Source organism: Somniosus microcephalus, chromosome 27 (assembly GCF_052327205.1).
Source record: "Somniosus microcephalus isolate GS21.2 chromosome 27, FLI_Smic_1.0, whole genome shotgun sequence".
NCBI lineage: Eukaryota > Metazoa > Chordata > Chondrichthyes > Squaliformes > Somniosidae > Somniosus > Somniosus microcephalus.
In genome coordinates, this window is record NC_141013.1 from 24,417,653 (window position 1) to 24,431,389 (window position 13,737).

The window sequence follows — 13,737 nt, forward strand, 5'->3', positions numbered from 1 at the left end:
ACTGACAGTTTTCATGTAGCTGAAAATAAGGGATCTGATATTTCATTTTGAACACAAATTACTCATGAAAACAAATATCAAGTGGATGAAACTAAAAAAAGAGGAAACTGTTGTGACTTTTTAGGCTGTTTTTGAACGTATTTATGTCAAATTTGACAAAAAGTGACAACTATATGAGGAGGTGTTAAATATAATAAATACAGGCAGAATTTAATACATTAAAGCAACATTTTGACATTAGAAATAATGAAAGATAAAACATTATTACTGAAGATATCAGATTCCGGTAGCTTTTTATTAATCAGGTTGTATCTTTGGTTTGTGTATATATCATATAAACTGTTAGCTGTTGGATACAAATATTTACAAATTTTAGATAACATGTAAAAAAGTATAGATTCAAATCCCTTTCATTGATCACTTTATATTGAACCCAGAATATTTGAACATAGAAGTGATGTAACTGTCGCTTACAAACCAAACAACAATAATTGCAGAATGTTAATGTAAGATACACACACGATTTGAACGGTTGCATAGCAGGTCTGCAAATGAGTCCAAAAAGATAGACCCACGCTATAAAAATCTCACGAGAAAACTCCTGCCACTGCTTTGAATGAATCTATCCTCACTCTTACTGGCTAATTAGTACAGATTTATTAGCAGTTTGGTGGGAAATTTCAACGTGCACCTGTTCTCGCGGCCTAATTAGTACCGATTCATCAGGAATTTGGTGGGAAGTTTCCGCATGTTGTTCAGCTATGAAATGGATGCCTACACACACATGCAAATGTGTTGAGATTTCCAGCCTTCATTAACAGCGAGCCCACCTGTTTTTTGGTGAATATAACAATGTGAAGGATGGAAAGATGTCCTTATTTTCGTTACCAGCTCTACAGCTGTAGAATTTGCAATCTGAGCAATGAAACGTGCAGTGTGACGTCGGCGTGCAAGCTGCAACTTGGACAGGACCTGGTTTCTTGCACGAGTGATGCTGCGCCATATAAAAGGAAATAGCAAAATAACAACAGAAAATGCTGGAAAAACTCAGCAGGTCAGGCAACATCCGTGGAGAGAAATTTGAGTTGACGTTTCGGGTCGAACCCTTCTTCAAAACTGGAAAGAAAAGAAAATAGATCGAAGGCAGGGCTGCGATCCGACAAAAGAAGTGAAAGAAACAAAAGAGCTAGACCAGATGGTGATAGGCTGAGATTAGGTGTAAAGTGTACTGGCAGGGCAAGAGATAGCTGCCAGGTGTGAGAGAGAAACAAAAGGAAAGGAGGGGGGGGGGGGGGAAAGGAGAGGAAAAATTACAAGAAAAAATGTGTAATAGGGGCTGAGGTTATGATCTGAAATTGTTGAACTCGATATTGAGTCCGGAAGACCGCAGAGTGCCTAATCGGAAGATGAGGTGCTGTTCCTCAAGTTTACGTTGAGCTTCCGCGGAACAATACAAGAGGCCAAGGACGGTGAGGTCTGAGTGGGAATGGAGCGGTGAATTAAAATGACAGGCGGCCGGAAGCTCGGGGTCACCCTTACGGACTGAACGGAGGTGTTCCACAAAGCGGTCACCCAATCTGCGATGTTGTTTTACATGATCCTTAACGAAGGAAACTCCCTGTTTTAATCTGAAAACAGGTTTGACCATACCTGTCTATTGCTGTTCCTTTTGGGTTTTAAATGTGACCTATTCTACAAAAAGATGATGCCCAATGTACTTTTTTTTTAAATGTTGTTCTTCCTCTGTTCACACTCACTAGGGATGCATCCAGTATGTTCTGGACAGGTTGGGTGATTAGGCAGAAGCATGGCAGATGCAGTATAATGTGGATAAATGCGAGGTTATCCACTTTGGTGGCAAAAACAGGAAGGCAGATTATTATCTGAACGGAAATAGATTGGGAGAAGGGGAAGTGCAATGATACCTGGGTGTCCTTGTGCACCAGTCGCTGAAGGTAAGTATGCAGGTGCAGCAGGCGGTTAAGGTGGCAAATGGCATGTTGGCCTTCGTAGCGAGAGGGTTCGAGTGCAGGAACAAGGATGTCTTGCTGCAGTTGTACAGGGCCTTGGTGAGACCACACCTTGAGTATTGTGTGCAGTTTTGGTCACCCTATCTGAGGAAGGATGTTCTTGCCATGGAGGGAGTGCAGCGAAGATTCACTAGACTGATACCTGGGATGGCAGGAATGACGTATGAGGAGAGATTGGGTCGATTGGGCTTTTACTCGCTGGAGTTTAGAAGAATGAGAGGGGATCTCATTGAAACTTATAAAATTCTAACAGGACTAGACAGACTAGATGCAGGAAGGATGTTTCTGATGGTGGGGGAGTCCAGAACCAGGGGTCACAGTCTAAGGATAAGGGGTAAGCCATTTAGGATAGAGATGAGGAGGGATTTCTTCACCCAGAGAGTGGTGAACCTGTGGAATTCTCTACCACAGAAGGCAGTTGAGGCCAATTCATTAAATATATTCAAGAAGGAGTTAGATATATTTTCATTTCACTGAAGATTTCTGACTTTCTGTATAAAGTTACATCAGTGACATTACGACACACTCACAAGCAAAATGTAAATGGCTCCCAGGGGAGCAACATGGGCACTTTGCTAACATGTGCACGTTTTTTCATCAGTGCTACTTAAAGAAGTGTTTCATTATTAAAATGGTTCATAGTCATAGAGTTAGTCATAGAGTTTTACAGCACAGAAAGAGGCCCTTCGGCCCATCGTGTCTGCGCCGCCCATCCATCCCTGTCCAGTCTAATCCCATTTTCCAGCATTTGGTCCAACAGCAGAATCCTAGTATTAACAATCTCCATTTAAACAGGCCTCCCTTAAGCAAACAGACTGAAGGATTCACAAACTTTATGCTGGGATGTGTTTTTTTTCCCCCATGTGGAGTCAGAGTTAGGTCTAGTTTTATTTTGTTATTTTTTTTTCTCTCCCACATGGCAGCTGTCTTTCACTCTGCCATCGCATTTCACACTTCATCTAGAGCCATCCTTTGTCTCTTTACCTGTCCTATTACCATCTCGTCTCGCCTTGAATATCTCTTCATGTCTCTTCACCTCTCAGACCTTCCCTTTTGTTCTTTCATCCCCTCCCCCATTTCCCAGCCCCCAAACTTGCTTTTTAATCTGTTTCATTTCCTGCTTTTTTCTCAGTTCTGAAGAAGGGTTTCGACCTGAAACGTTAACTCTGTTTCTCTCTCCACGGATGTTGCCTGGCCTGCTGAGTTTTTCCAGCGTTTTCTGTTGTTGTTTAGGTCTAGTTTTAGTTTGTTTCTGTTTTGCTATACCTTATTATTATTATTTATATTTACTTTGCCTCACCCTAACCTCAGTCTCAGGAGAGTGCCTCTAATGAAGCAATATGACCATTTCATTCCATATCTAGCCTAATTGGGTATCGCAGTGACTTGGGTCAAGTTAGTGTCACTGTGATGAGTTTGAGGTTAGTGTGATCTCAGGGCAACTGCACTGAAGCTTCCCAAATGCTTTTCATCCGGTATCTTTAATACCAATCAAAAATGTGTAACTTTTACCTCTCAAGCAGGTCAATTTGACTCTGTCGGTGCAGTCGGTCATGGGTTCAAGCCCCATTACAGACCAGAGCCTGTTCCCACCTCCAGTGGAATATTTCACAAGCAGAAAGAGGGTTGAAGACCCGGTGTGACCAGTCCTGCCCCAAATCCTTCCCCCACACAGCCAAATCGAGCAACTGTTCCACCCCGAGAAGGGAGGCATTTCAGGGCTCAGTTCTCTCAACCACAGATACGCATACAGATACAACACTTTGGACCACCGAACCTCTCCCTTTGATCCTTCTTTATTAAGTTTCCTTTCTTTCTTTACCCTTTCATTGGCAAGCATGCAAAGTGATGAGATTTCAGATAAATTAGTTTCCATAGTGTTGTTCAGGCCTAACATTGACAATCTATATACATAATTCACCTCTGTATGCCTATTCCATTAATGAAGATTTCATTAGATTATATACTTCATGGTTCTATGCAGAGCTTAAATTCACATCATATTTAATATTCAGTTATAATAGGAATGAATCAGAACAACTATGGCATAGCTGCGATAGTCACATTCAGTTGCAGTGTTAAACATGTGGCAGCAGCTTACAGAACAGGAACATATTATTTGCCAGTGCACATTTTTAGTACATGAACAGCTTTTAAACCTCAAGAATAATTTTGTAAAACCCTTTCATGAATTATAAATCACACTATATATATATATATATATATTTATAGAATTGACTTCCGTTCTGATGCCAACATAACAAACACAGCAGTTGTAATACAAAATATATATTGATAATACTGTATTGTCTTTTGTTTAACTCACTTGTACAATAGAAATTGCCTGGCGTGAGCTGATTAGTACAGAGGGCTTTTATCCTTCACTTTGAATGGTACTGCGCTTGTACAATAAAGAAGTCGCCTTCATACCGAACCAGTTCCAAGCAGCAGCAGCTCTAGTCGAAGTGGCTGAAGGCTGCTGTTGTCAGGCAGCTCCATGCACTCAGCTGAACATTGATATTGTAAAATGGCAGCACGTTCAGGGTATCTGTCTCTGTAGACTTATTTCCATCAGCCTCATGTATGGGGTGCTTGTATTCTGGTTGCTTTTCACTGGAGTAAACCTGTATACCAGCAAAATGTAAAAAATAAATTAGTTCGCTTTTGGACACGCAAGAAGCTCAAAAGCAAGAAGCCCCGATTTTAACCGCCCCGATCTGGGCCTCGTCTGCCATTCTCCCGGTCGCTTGCCGCCTGAAACCGGCGGGACGCAGCAGGTGGCCGGTGGGCAGGAGCTTACTATCGGGTGACAGATAAGTCATGGGGAGGGGGGGGTTTCAGGAAGGTCACACGATCAGGGAGGAGCCTGGGGCAGGGAAGACCTAAACTTTCCTGGTGGAGTCCAGAAGAGCACTCCTGTTTCTCCTGGCCCTACAAGGAAACTAAAAAGAATATGTTTGAAAAGCTTACCTATTTGGGCCTTTCTGCTCCGCCCCGCAGAGAGATTTAATAGAGGTGTTCAAAATCATGAAGGGTTTTGATAGAGTAAATAAGGAGAAACTGTTTCCACTGGCAGGAGAGAGGGTCAGTGACCAGGAGACACAGGTTTAAGGTAATTGGCACAAAAAAAGATAGATGAGGAGATTTTTTTTTTACGCAGCGAGTTGTGATCTGAAATGCATTTCCTGAAAAGGTGGTGGAAGCAGATTCAATAGTAACTTTCAAAAGGGAATTGTATATACGCTTGAAAAGGAAAAATTTGCAGGGCTATGGGGAAAGAGCGGATGAGTGGGACTAATTGGACAGCTCTTTCAAAGAGCCGGTACAGACACGTGGGCTGAATGGCCTCCTTCTGTGCTGTATCATTCTATGATTTGCTGTGCGTTTCCAGTATTTTCAGTTTATGTTTCAGAATTTGCCTGTTTTTTGCTTTGTATTTAAATTAATACAATAACTTCTATATACTTGTTGTCAAGTTCTGCATATCTGCAGTGTGTTCACATTTGAAACAATGTGTGAAAAGCACCATCACTGTTATCTTCCAGAAGTACAGACATTTTACTCAGCGATCGGCCACTCCCAGTAAGGAGCGGTGTTTGCAGGGAGCGATAGCCTGAATATCACAAGCCCACAGACCTTGATTTTCCATCCATTTCAAGGTCCGCCAGCCTGTGACTGCTCACCCAGTGCTACTCCTCACCACTGGCACCCAGTCAGAGCCTGCCTGTCCTCCTCAAACTTTTGTATCTTTGGATAAGAACAATTTCATATTTTTAGTTACTTCTGGTGTGTTGCTTTATGCTGAAACCAGGTTCCAAAATAATGGCAGAATATAAACAAGAATGTGTTACCTGATGGGGATATCACATGACACCGCTTGTTCCCTGGTCTCCACAGGCCTTAGTTTATCCAGCGACATCATATAGTCCAGCTTGTCCTGTAGTTCTTTATTCTAGAGATCAAATGCACCATTAATATATCAGGAAATAAAACTAACATTTCTTTTGTACTGACATTTTACATCTAGGATTCAGGTATGTTCCTAATCCACTACTGAAATCAATTAAATTAAAGTTTTGCATTAGTAAGGCTGTAAGCTTACATGACTGTCCACTTATTTATGTACTCAATTTAATTTTATCTGTAAATGATGCAATGGGAGTATCATTAGCATATATTATAATATGTTACTTTAAAACCTTACAGTATAGACACCATTTTTTATTTGTTTCTATGTTCTAATGATGCCATTTTATGTTATTGATTGTTTCTTGGTTAAAACACCCCAGCTGTATCTTATACATAACTCCTATTAATGACCACGACAGTATGACCAAAACCTATTTGGATATTGAAATCGTCTGATTAATATTGCACAAGGCTCAGGAGCCAATTTCCGCACCCAGTTCCACGTTGGGGTGTATTGTTGCGTTTGTGCCCTGTTTGTACACCCTCAACTACTAAGGGGAAAATAGCCCTTAAATTCAAACGTGAACCACATACAAGTGACATTAAACTTGGCAATGATCATTAAAACCTGAAAGACTTCCTTTATTTCCTTCCCACCCTCAAGGATGAACACGCGAGATGATTGGCATATTGAGGATGCTCTGTCCTATTGGAAGTGAAAATAGACCCCGGCTCCAGAGATATAAAGACATTTTCAATTCGTTTTAAACAAGCCTTTAAGAGTTTTTCTTGGACTGTATTTTTGTTTTCTGACCAAACGTTGGCAGATTTTCTTACTCCGTTTCTGAAGGAGTTGGTGCAGGTTGATGTTTTGTACCAGGAGCCCTGGCACCAACCATTACCTTGACTAGGTGACCATTCTTCATGTCTGAGCAGGCCGAGTGTCAACAGAGTACTTGACTGTGGGAGCAATCACAACTGTGTCCCAATCCTGTCTTCCCATCCCCTGCCCTCAATAAGCTTCAGTTCATCCAAAACTCTGCTGCCGGTATCCTATCCCGCACCAAGTCCTGCTCATCCATCACACCTCATTGACCTACAATGGCTTCCGGGCCCCCAACGCCTCCAACTTAAAATTCTCATGCTCGTGTTTAAATCCCTACAGGACCTCGCCTATCTCTGTAACCTCTTCCAGTCCTACAATGCCCACAGAAATCTCTGTTCCTCCAACTCTGGCCTCTTGTGCATTTCTCCCTCCCTTTGCCCCACCATTGGTGGCCATGCCTTCAGCCACTTAGGCCCCTACCCTGGAATCCCCTCCCTAAAGCCCTCTACCTCTCCTGCACCTTTAAATCCCTCCTTAAAGCCCATCTCTTTGACCAAGCTTTTGGTCATCCCTCCCAATATCTCCTACAACATTTTTCTATGTTAAAGACACTATATAAAGGCAAATAGTTGTTGTTGATCACTTAAGATTCAAACGTGCACTGTTTGCAGCAGGGATCGCTGCAAAGAAATCAGGAATTACAACCTGACCAAATCTCCCCTCCCTAGTCCAAGGACATCACATGGGACTGCCAGCCCTCCAGGATTGGCCTGGAGGCTCCAGGAATTGAAGATTAATCTCCAGGTCGCTGCTGCGAGCAAACCCACCACAGGGGCAATAAAAAAAAATCATGTTTTTAAGAAAAAAGAATTCTTTGAAGACTTTTCAGAGATGGGAAGAAAGGCTGTTTAACTGATAGTCAAAAACCATCCAATCGGGTAATGAGAAGATTTGCTTTCAGATTGGTGTGAGAAGGCGATGCGCTGCAAGTATGGTTGAAACGAGAATTTGTCTTTGAAATGTGCGTGAAAATTAAAACCTTACCTCAGCTTCCAAAAATGAAATCCTTTCCAGCAAGTCCTCAATTGTTACATCTTTCTGTTTAATTTTACTCTTCAGGATTTCAATCTGTACGGTTCAAGAAGAAAAAAAATCTTAGAATGTGAACTTAATGCAGCATCAACATTGACAACATTATTACCGGTTAGTAAACCATTGAGTAATTTGGGATTTTAATAACAAGTTTTAAGCTCGTTTTTACTATTTACAGAAAAGGCATCTAAATCAGCAGAGGGCGCTGTTCTGGGAGTTGGATCAACGAGCCAAACATTCCTATTGATCCATATCATATCTGAGCTAGGCTTGTTCAAGAGTTGTTAACGTATACAAGTGCAAAATGCTTTTATTCATTAGAATAATTATCATCGGTCTTAGAGTGTGTGCCAATAATTGACTTGGAGCAGTGCCAGAAACCACTGAATTCTTGCAGGATGACGTAAATGCAATGAGCAGAAACAAGCCTTTTGTGCCCAATAAGGAGAAAGGAACATTAAAGACACAGAAACATGGCTCCTCCTTGTGGCCAGTTGGCAACAGCTGTAGTCCCAGGCTAACTAAAGCTTGCATTTTGGCTCAATATAGTTGTAAAACAAAATGTAGTGCAGTATTGTTGAATAAAACTGCGTTTTTCACAATTAGTTAAAAGCATTCCTTGTTTTGGCTGTAGAATGTGATTGAGGTTTTCTCCGAAAACAAATTATGTGTTTTTAAACAAGCAGCACAGAAGCCAGTCTTTTTAATCAGACATATTGGGTGACCTTAAGCTCCAGTCTGTTTAATAAATGAGATCGCCCCTCAACTGCTTGTAGATTTGTAATAAAAATAGTCAGGCCCACATTCTGTCCAATTCAGTCCCTATCAGTAGCACTCATGTCAAAACCAAACTGGACCGAACCCTCTGTCTTGTTTCTCTGTAGATAAAATGGAAAATGTCTTGTATATAATTTGATGATGCAAAAGACACAAAGCATTTCACTCTATGCTCGAACTGTTCACAAAGTTTATATATATGTGGGTGAGAGCTATTAATGCATATTATGGTTATATAATATCGATGAGTGGTAAAAGAATCTAGTGATGCAGCAATTATTCAAACTGATAAACAGTTGTCTTTTTCTCACCTCTTCAATCATTTGCTTGACTTTTCTCTGTTGACAGTGTACCATGTTGTCCAGGTGTCGAATTCTTTCCCGCAGACTGACAGCTTCCTCCTCCAGTTTCTGGGACCTGATGCAGCCAGGGATCAACAGAAATTGTGTCAAATGATGTAGAGGATTCCACGAGCCCATAAATCTGTCCGCTGGTGGAGCTTGCCCCTGCTCTGCCCCCACATTCCTCACCGTTACTGAAGTGTATCATGAAGTGCAATATGATTGATTATCAATAGTGAAACTCAAGAGGCAAAATTCCAATTAAATAATTGGAGCAAGGTGCAAGAGGCCTAGAGGGATTGCATTCTCTGAGGAGTGGGTATTCCTTGGAGGGGTTTGTATCCCCTGTGGGGGACTGTGTTCCCTGGAGAGAGACTGTTTACGAGAGAGATAAAGAGAGAGACTGCTTTTTGAGAGAAACTGCGAGAGAGAGAGAGACTGTGGTCCCGAGAGAAAGAGAGACTGTGTTCCCGAGAGAAAAAGAGACTGTGTTCCCAAGCGAGAGAGCCTGTGTTCCCAAGAGAGAGAGCCTGTGTTCCCAAGAGAGAGCGACTGTGTTCCCAAGAGAGAGCGACTGTGTTCCCAAGAGAGAGAGAGAGAGAGAGAGAGAGAGAGACTGTGTTCCCGAGAGAAACAGAGACTGTGTTCCCAAGAGAGAGAGAGAGACTGTGTTCCCGAGAGAGAGAGAGAGAGAGATTGTGTTCCCGAGAGAGAGACTGTGTTCCAAAGAGAGAGACTGCATTCCCAAGAGAGAGAGAGAGAGAGAGCGCGAGGGAGAGACTGTGTTCCCGAGAGAGAGGGAGAGTCTGTGTTCCCGAGAGAGAGAGAGAGGGAGAGACTGTGTTCCCGAGAGAAAGGGAGAGCGAGGGAGAGACTGTGTTCCCCGAGAGAGAGAGGGAGAGACTGTGTTCCCGAGAGGGAGAGACTGTGTTCCCGAGAGAGAGACTGTGTTCCAAAGAGAGAGACAGCATTCCCAAGAGAGAGAGAGAGAGAGCGCGAGGGAGAGACTGTGTTCCCGAGAGAGAGAGAGAGAGAGAGACTGTGTTCCCGAGAGAGAGACTGTGTTCCCGAGAGAGGGAGAGACTGTGTTCCCGAGAGAGAGACTGTGTTCCCGAGAGAGATAGAGAGACTGTGTTCCCGAGAGAGAGAGAGACAGGGAGACTGTGTTCCCGAGAAAGAGAGACTGTGTTCCCAAGAGAGACTGTGTTCCCGAGAGAGAGAGAGACTGTGTTCCCGAGAGAGAGACTTGTGTTCCCGAGAGAGAGGGAGAGACTGTGTTCCCAAGAGAGGGAGAGAGAGAGAGACTGTGTTCCCGAGAGAAAGAGAGACTGTGTTCCCGAGAGAGAGACTGTGTTCCAAAGAGAGAGACTATGTTCCCAAGAGAGAGAGAGCGAGGGAGAGACTGTGTTCTCGAGAGAGAGGGGGAGAGACTGTGTTCCCGAGAGAGAGAGAGCGAGACTGTGTTCCCGAGTGAGATAGAGAGACTGTGTTCCCGAGAGAGAGAGACTGTGTTCCCGAGAGAGAGAGAGACTTGTGTTCCCGAGAGAGAAGGAGAGACTGTGTTCCCAAGAGAGGGAGAGAGAGAGAGACTGTGTTCCCGAGAGAAAGAGAGAGAGAGACTGTGTTCCCGAGAGAAAGAGAGACTGTGTTCCCGAGAGAGAGCCTGTGTTCCAAAGAGAGAGACTATGTTCCCAAGAGAGAGAGAGCGAGGGAGAGACTGTGTTCCCGAGAGAGGGCGAGACTGTGTTCCCGAGAGAGAGAGGGCGAGACTGTGTTCCCGAGAGAGTGGGAGAGACTGTGTTCCCAAGAGAGGGAGAGAGAGAGAGACTGTGTTCCAGAGAGAGAGAGACTTGTGTTCCCGAGAGAGAAGGAGAGACTGTGTTCCCAAGAGAGGGAGAGAGAGAGAGACTGTGTTCCCGAGAGAGAGAGGGCGAGACTGTGTTCCCGAGAGAGTGGGAGAGACTGTGTTCCCAAGAGAGGGAGAGAGAGAGAGACTGTGTTCCAGAGAGAGAGAGACTTGTGTTCCCGAGAGAGAGGGAGAGACTGTGTTCCCAAGAGAGGGAGAGAGAGAGAGACTGTGTTCCCGAGAGAAAGAGAGAGAGAGACTGTGTTCCCGAGAGAGAGCCTGTGTTCCAAAGAGAGAGACTATGTTCCCAAGAGAGAGAGAGCGAGGGAGAGACTGTGTTCCCGAGAGAGAGGGGGAGAGACTGTGTTCCCGAGAGAGAGTGGGAGAGACTGTGTTCCCGAGAGAGAGGGGGAGAGACTGTGTTCCCGAGAGAGAGAGGGCGAGACTGTGTTCCCGAGAGAGAGAGAGGGCGAGACTGTGTTCCCGAGAGAGAGGGAGAGACTGTGTTCCCGAGAGAGAGATTGTGTTCCCGAGAGAGAGGGAGAGACTGTGTTCCCGAGAGAGAGGGAGAGACTGTGTTCCCGAGAGAGAGAGAGAGAGAGATTGTGTTCCCGAGGGAGAGACTGTGTTCCCGAGTGAGATAGAGAGACTGTGTTCCCAAGAGAGGGAGAGAGAGAGAGACTGTGTTCCCGAGAGAAAGAGAGACTGTGTTCCCGAGAGAAAGAGAGACTGTGTTCCCGAGAGAGAGACTGTGTTCCAAAGAGAGAGACTATGTTCCCAAGAGAGAGAGAGCGAGGGAGAGACTGTGTTCCCGAGAGAGGGCGAGACTGTGTTCCCGAGAAAGAGGAAGAGACTGTGTTCCCGAGAGAGAGAGAGAGAGAGAGAGACTTGTGTTCCCGAGAGAGAGGGAGAGACTGTGTTCCTGAGAGAGAGAGAGAGACTGTGTTCCCAAGAGAGAGGGAGAGACTGTGCTCCCGAGAGAGAGGAAGAGACTGTGTTCCCGAGAGAGAGAGAGAGGGAGAGACTGTGTTCCCGAGAGAGAGAGAGAGAGAGAGACTTGTGTTCCCGAGAGAGAGGGAGAGACTGTGTTCCCGAGAGAGAGAGAGAGACAGGGAGACTGTGTTCCTGAGAGAGAGAGAGAGAGACTGTGTTCCCGAGAGAGAGGGAGAGACTGTGTTCCCGAGAGAGAGGGAGAGACTGTGTTCCCGAGAGAGAGGGAGAGACTGTGTTCCCGAGAGAGACTGTGTTCCCGAGAGAGAGAGAGAGACAGGGAGACTGTGTTCCCGAGAGAGAGAGACAGAGAGACTGTGTTCCCGAGAGAGAGAGACTGTGTTCCCGAGAGAGAGGGAGAGACTGTGTTCCCGAGAGAGACTGTGTTCCCGAGAGAGAGAGAGAGACAGGGAGACTGTGTTCCCGAGAGAGAGAGAGAGAGACAGAGAGACTGTGTTCCCGAGAGAGAGAGACTGTGTTCCCGAGAGAGAGCGAGACTGTGTTGCCGAGAGAGCAAGACTGTGTTGCCGAGAGAGAGAGAGAGAGAGAGAGAGACTGTGTTCCAGAGAGAGGGAGAGAGAAAGAGACTGTCTTCCCGAGAGAGAGGGAGAGACTGTGTTCCCGAGAGGGAGAGACTGTGTTCCCGAGAGAGAGAGAGAGAGACAGAGAGACTGTGTTCCCGAGAGAGAGAGACTGTGTTCCCGAGAGAGAGCGAGACTGTGTTCCCGAGAGAGCAAGACTGTGTTGCCGAGAGAGAGAGAGAGAGAGAGAGAGACTGTGTTCCAGAGAGAGGGAGAGAGAAAGAGACTGTCTTCCCGAGAGAGAGGGAGAGACTGTGTTCCCGAGAGAGAGGGAGAGACTGTGCTCCCGAGAGAGAGGAAGAGACTGTGTTCCCGAGAGAGAGAGAGAGGGAGAGACTGTGTTCCCGAGAGAGAGAGAGAGAGAGAGAGACTTGTGTTCCCGAGAGAGAGGGAGAGACTGTGTTCCCGAGAGAGAGAGAGAGACAGGGAGACTGTGTTCCTGAGAGAGAGAGAGAGAGAGAGACTGTGTTCCCGAGAGAGAGGGAGAGACTGTGTTCCCGAGAGAGAGGGAGAGACTGTGTTCCCGAGAGAGAGGGAGAGACTGTGTTCCTGAGAGAGAGGGAGAGACTGTGTTCCCGAGAGAGATGGAGAGACTGTGTTCCTGAGAGAGGGAGAGACTGTGTTCCCGAGAGAGAGGGAGAGACTGTGTTCCCGAGAGAGAGAGAGAGAGAGAGAGACTTGTGTTCCCGAGAGAGAGGGAGAGACTGTGTTCCCGAGAGAGAGAGAGAGACAGGGAGACTGTGTTCCTGAGAGAGAGAGAGAGAGAGAGAGACTGTGTTCCCGAGAGAGAGGGAGAGACTGTGTTCCCGAGAGAGAGGGAGAGACTGTGTTCCCGAGAGAGAGGGAGAGACTGTGTTCCTGAGAGAGAGGGAGAGACTGTGTTCCCGAGAGAGATGGAGAGACTGTGTTCCTGAGAGAGGGAGAGACTGTGTTCCCGAGAGAGAGGGAGAGACTGTGTTCCCGAGAGAGACTGTGTTCCCGAGAGAGAGAGAGAGAGACAGAGAGACTGTGTTCCTGAGAGAGAGAGAGAGAGACTGTGTTCCCGAGAGAGAGGGAGAGACTGTGTTCCCGAGAGAGAGGGAGAGACTGTGTTCCCGAGAGAGAGGGAGAGACTGTGTTCCCGAGAGAGAGGGAGAGACTGTGTTCCCGAGAGAGACTGTGTTCCTGAGAGAGAGAGAGAGACAGGGAGACTGTGTTCCCGAGAGAGAGAGAGAGAGACAGAGAGACTGTGTTCCCGAGAGAGACTGTGTTCCCGAGAGAGAGGGAGAGACTGTGTTCCCGAGAGAGACTGTGTTCCCAAGAGAGAGAGAGAGACAGGGAGACTGTGTTCCCGAGAGAGAGAGAG

The 13,737-nt window shown here is 45.6% G+C and overlaps 1 protein-coding gene across 1 annotated transcript in view; it reads right to left on the reverse strand.

Annotated features, from left to right (window-relative positions):
• Positions 1-276: 276 nt before the first annotated feature.
• myzap (myocardial zonula adherens protein) overlaps positions 277-13,737 on the reverse strand; it is an 81,391-nt gene continuing 67,930 nt past the window's right edge. The window contains exons 11-14 of the mRNA XM_085968721.1: positions 8,946-9,051; positions 7,810-7,893; positions 5,882-5,982; positions 277-4,654 (exon numbers count right to left, since the gene is read on the reverse strand). Of these exons, the coding sequence (XP_085824847.1) occupies positions 4,570-4,654; positions 5,882-5,982; positions 7,810-7,893; positions 8,946-9,051 (376 nt within the window). The 3' untranslated portion in view covers positions 277-4,569. The remainder of the gene's footprint in view (positions 4,655-5,881; positions 5,983-7,809; positions 7,894-8,945; positions 9,052-13,737) is intronic.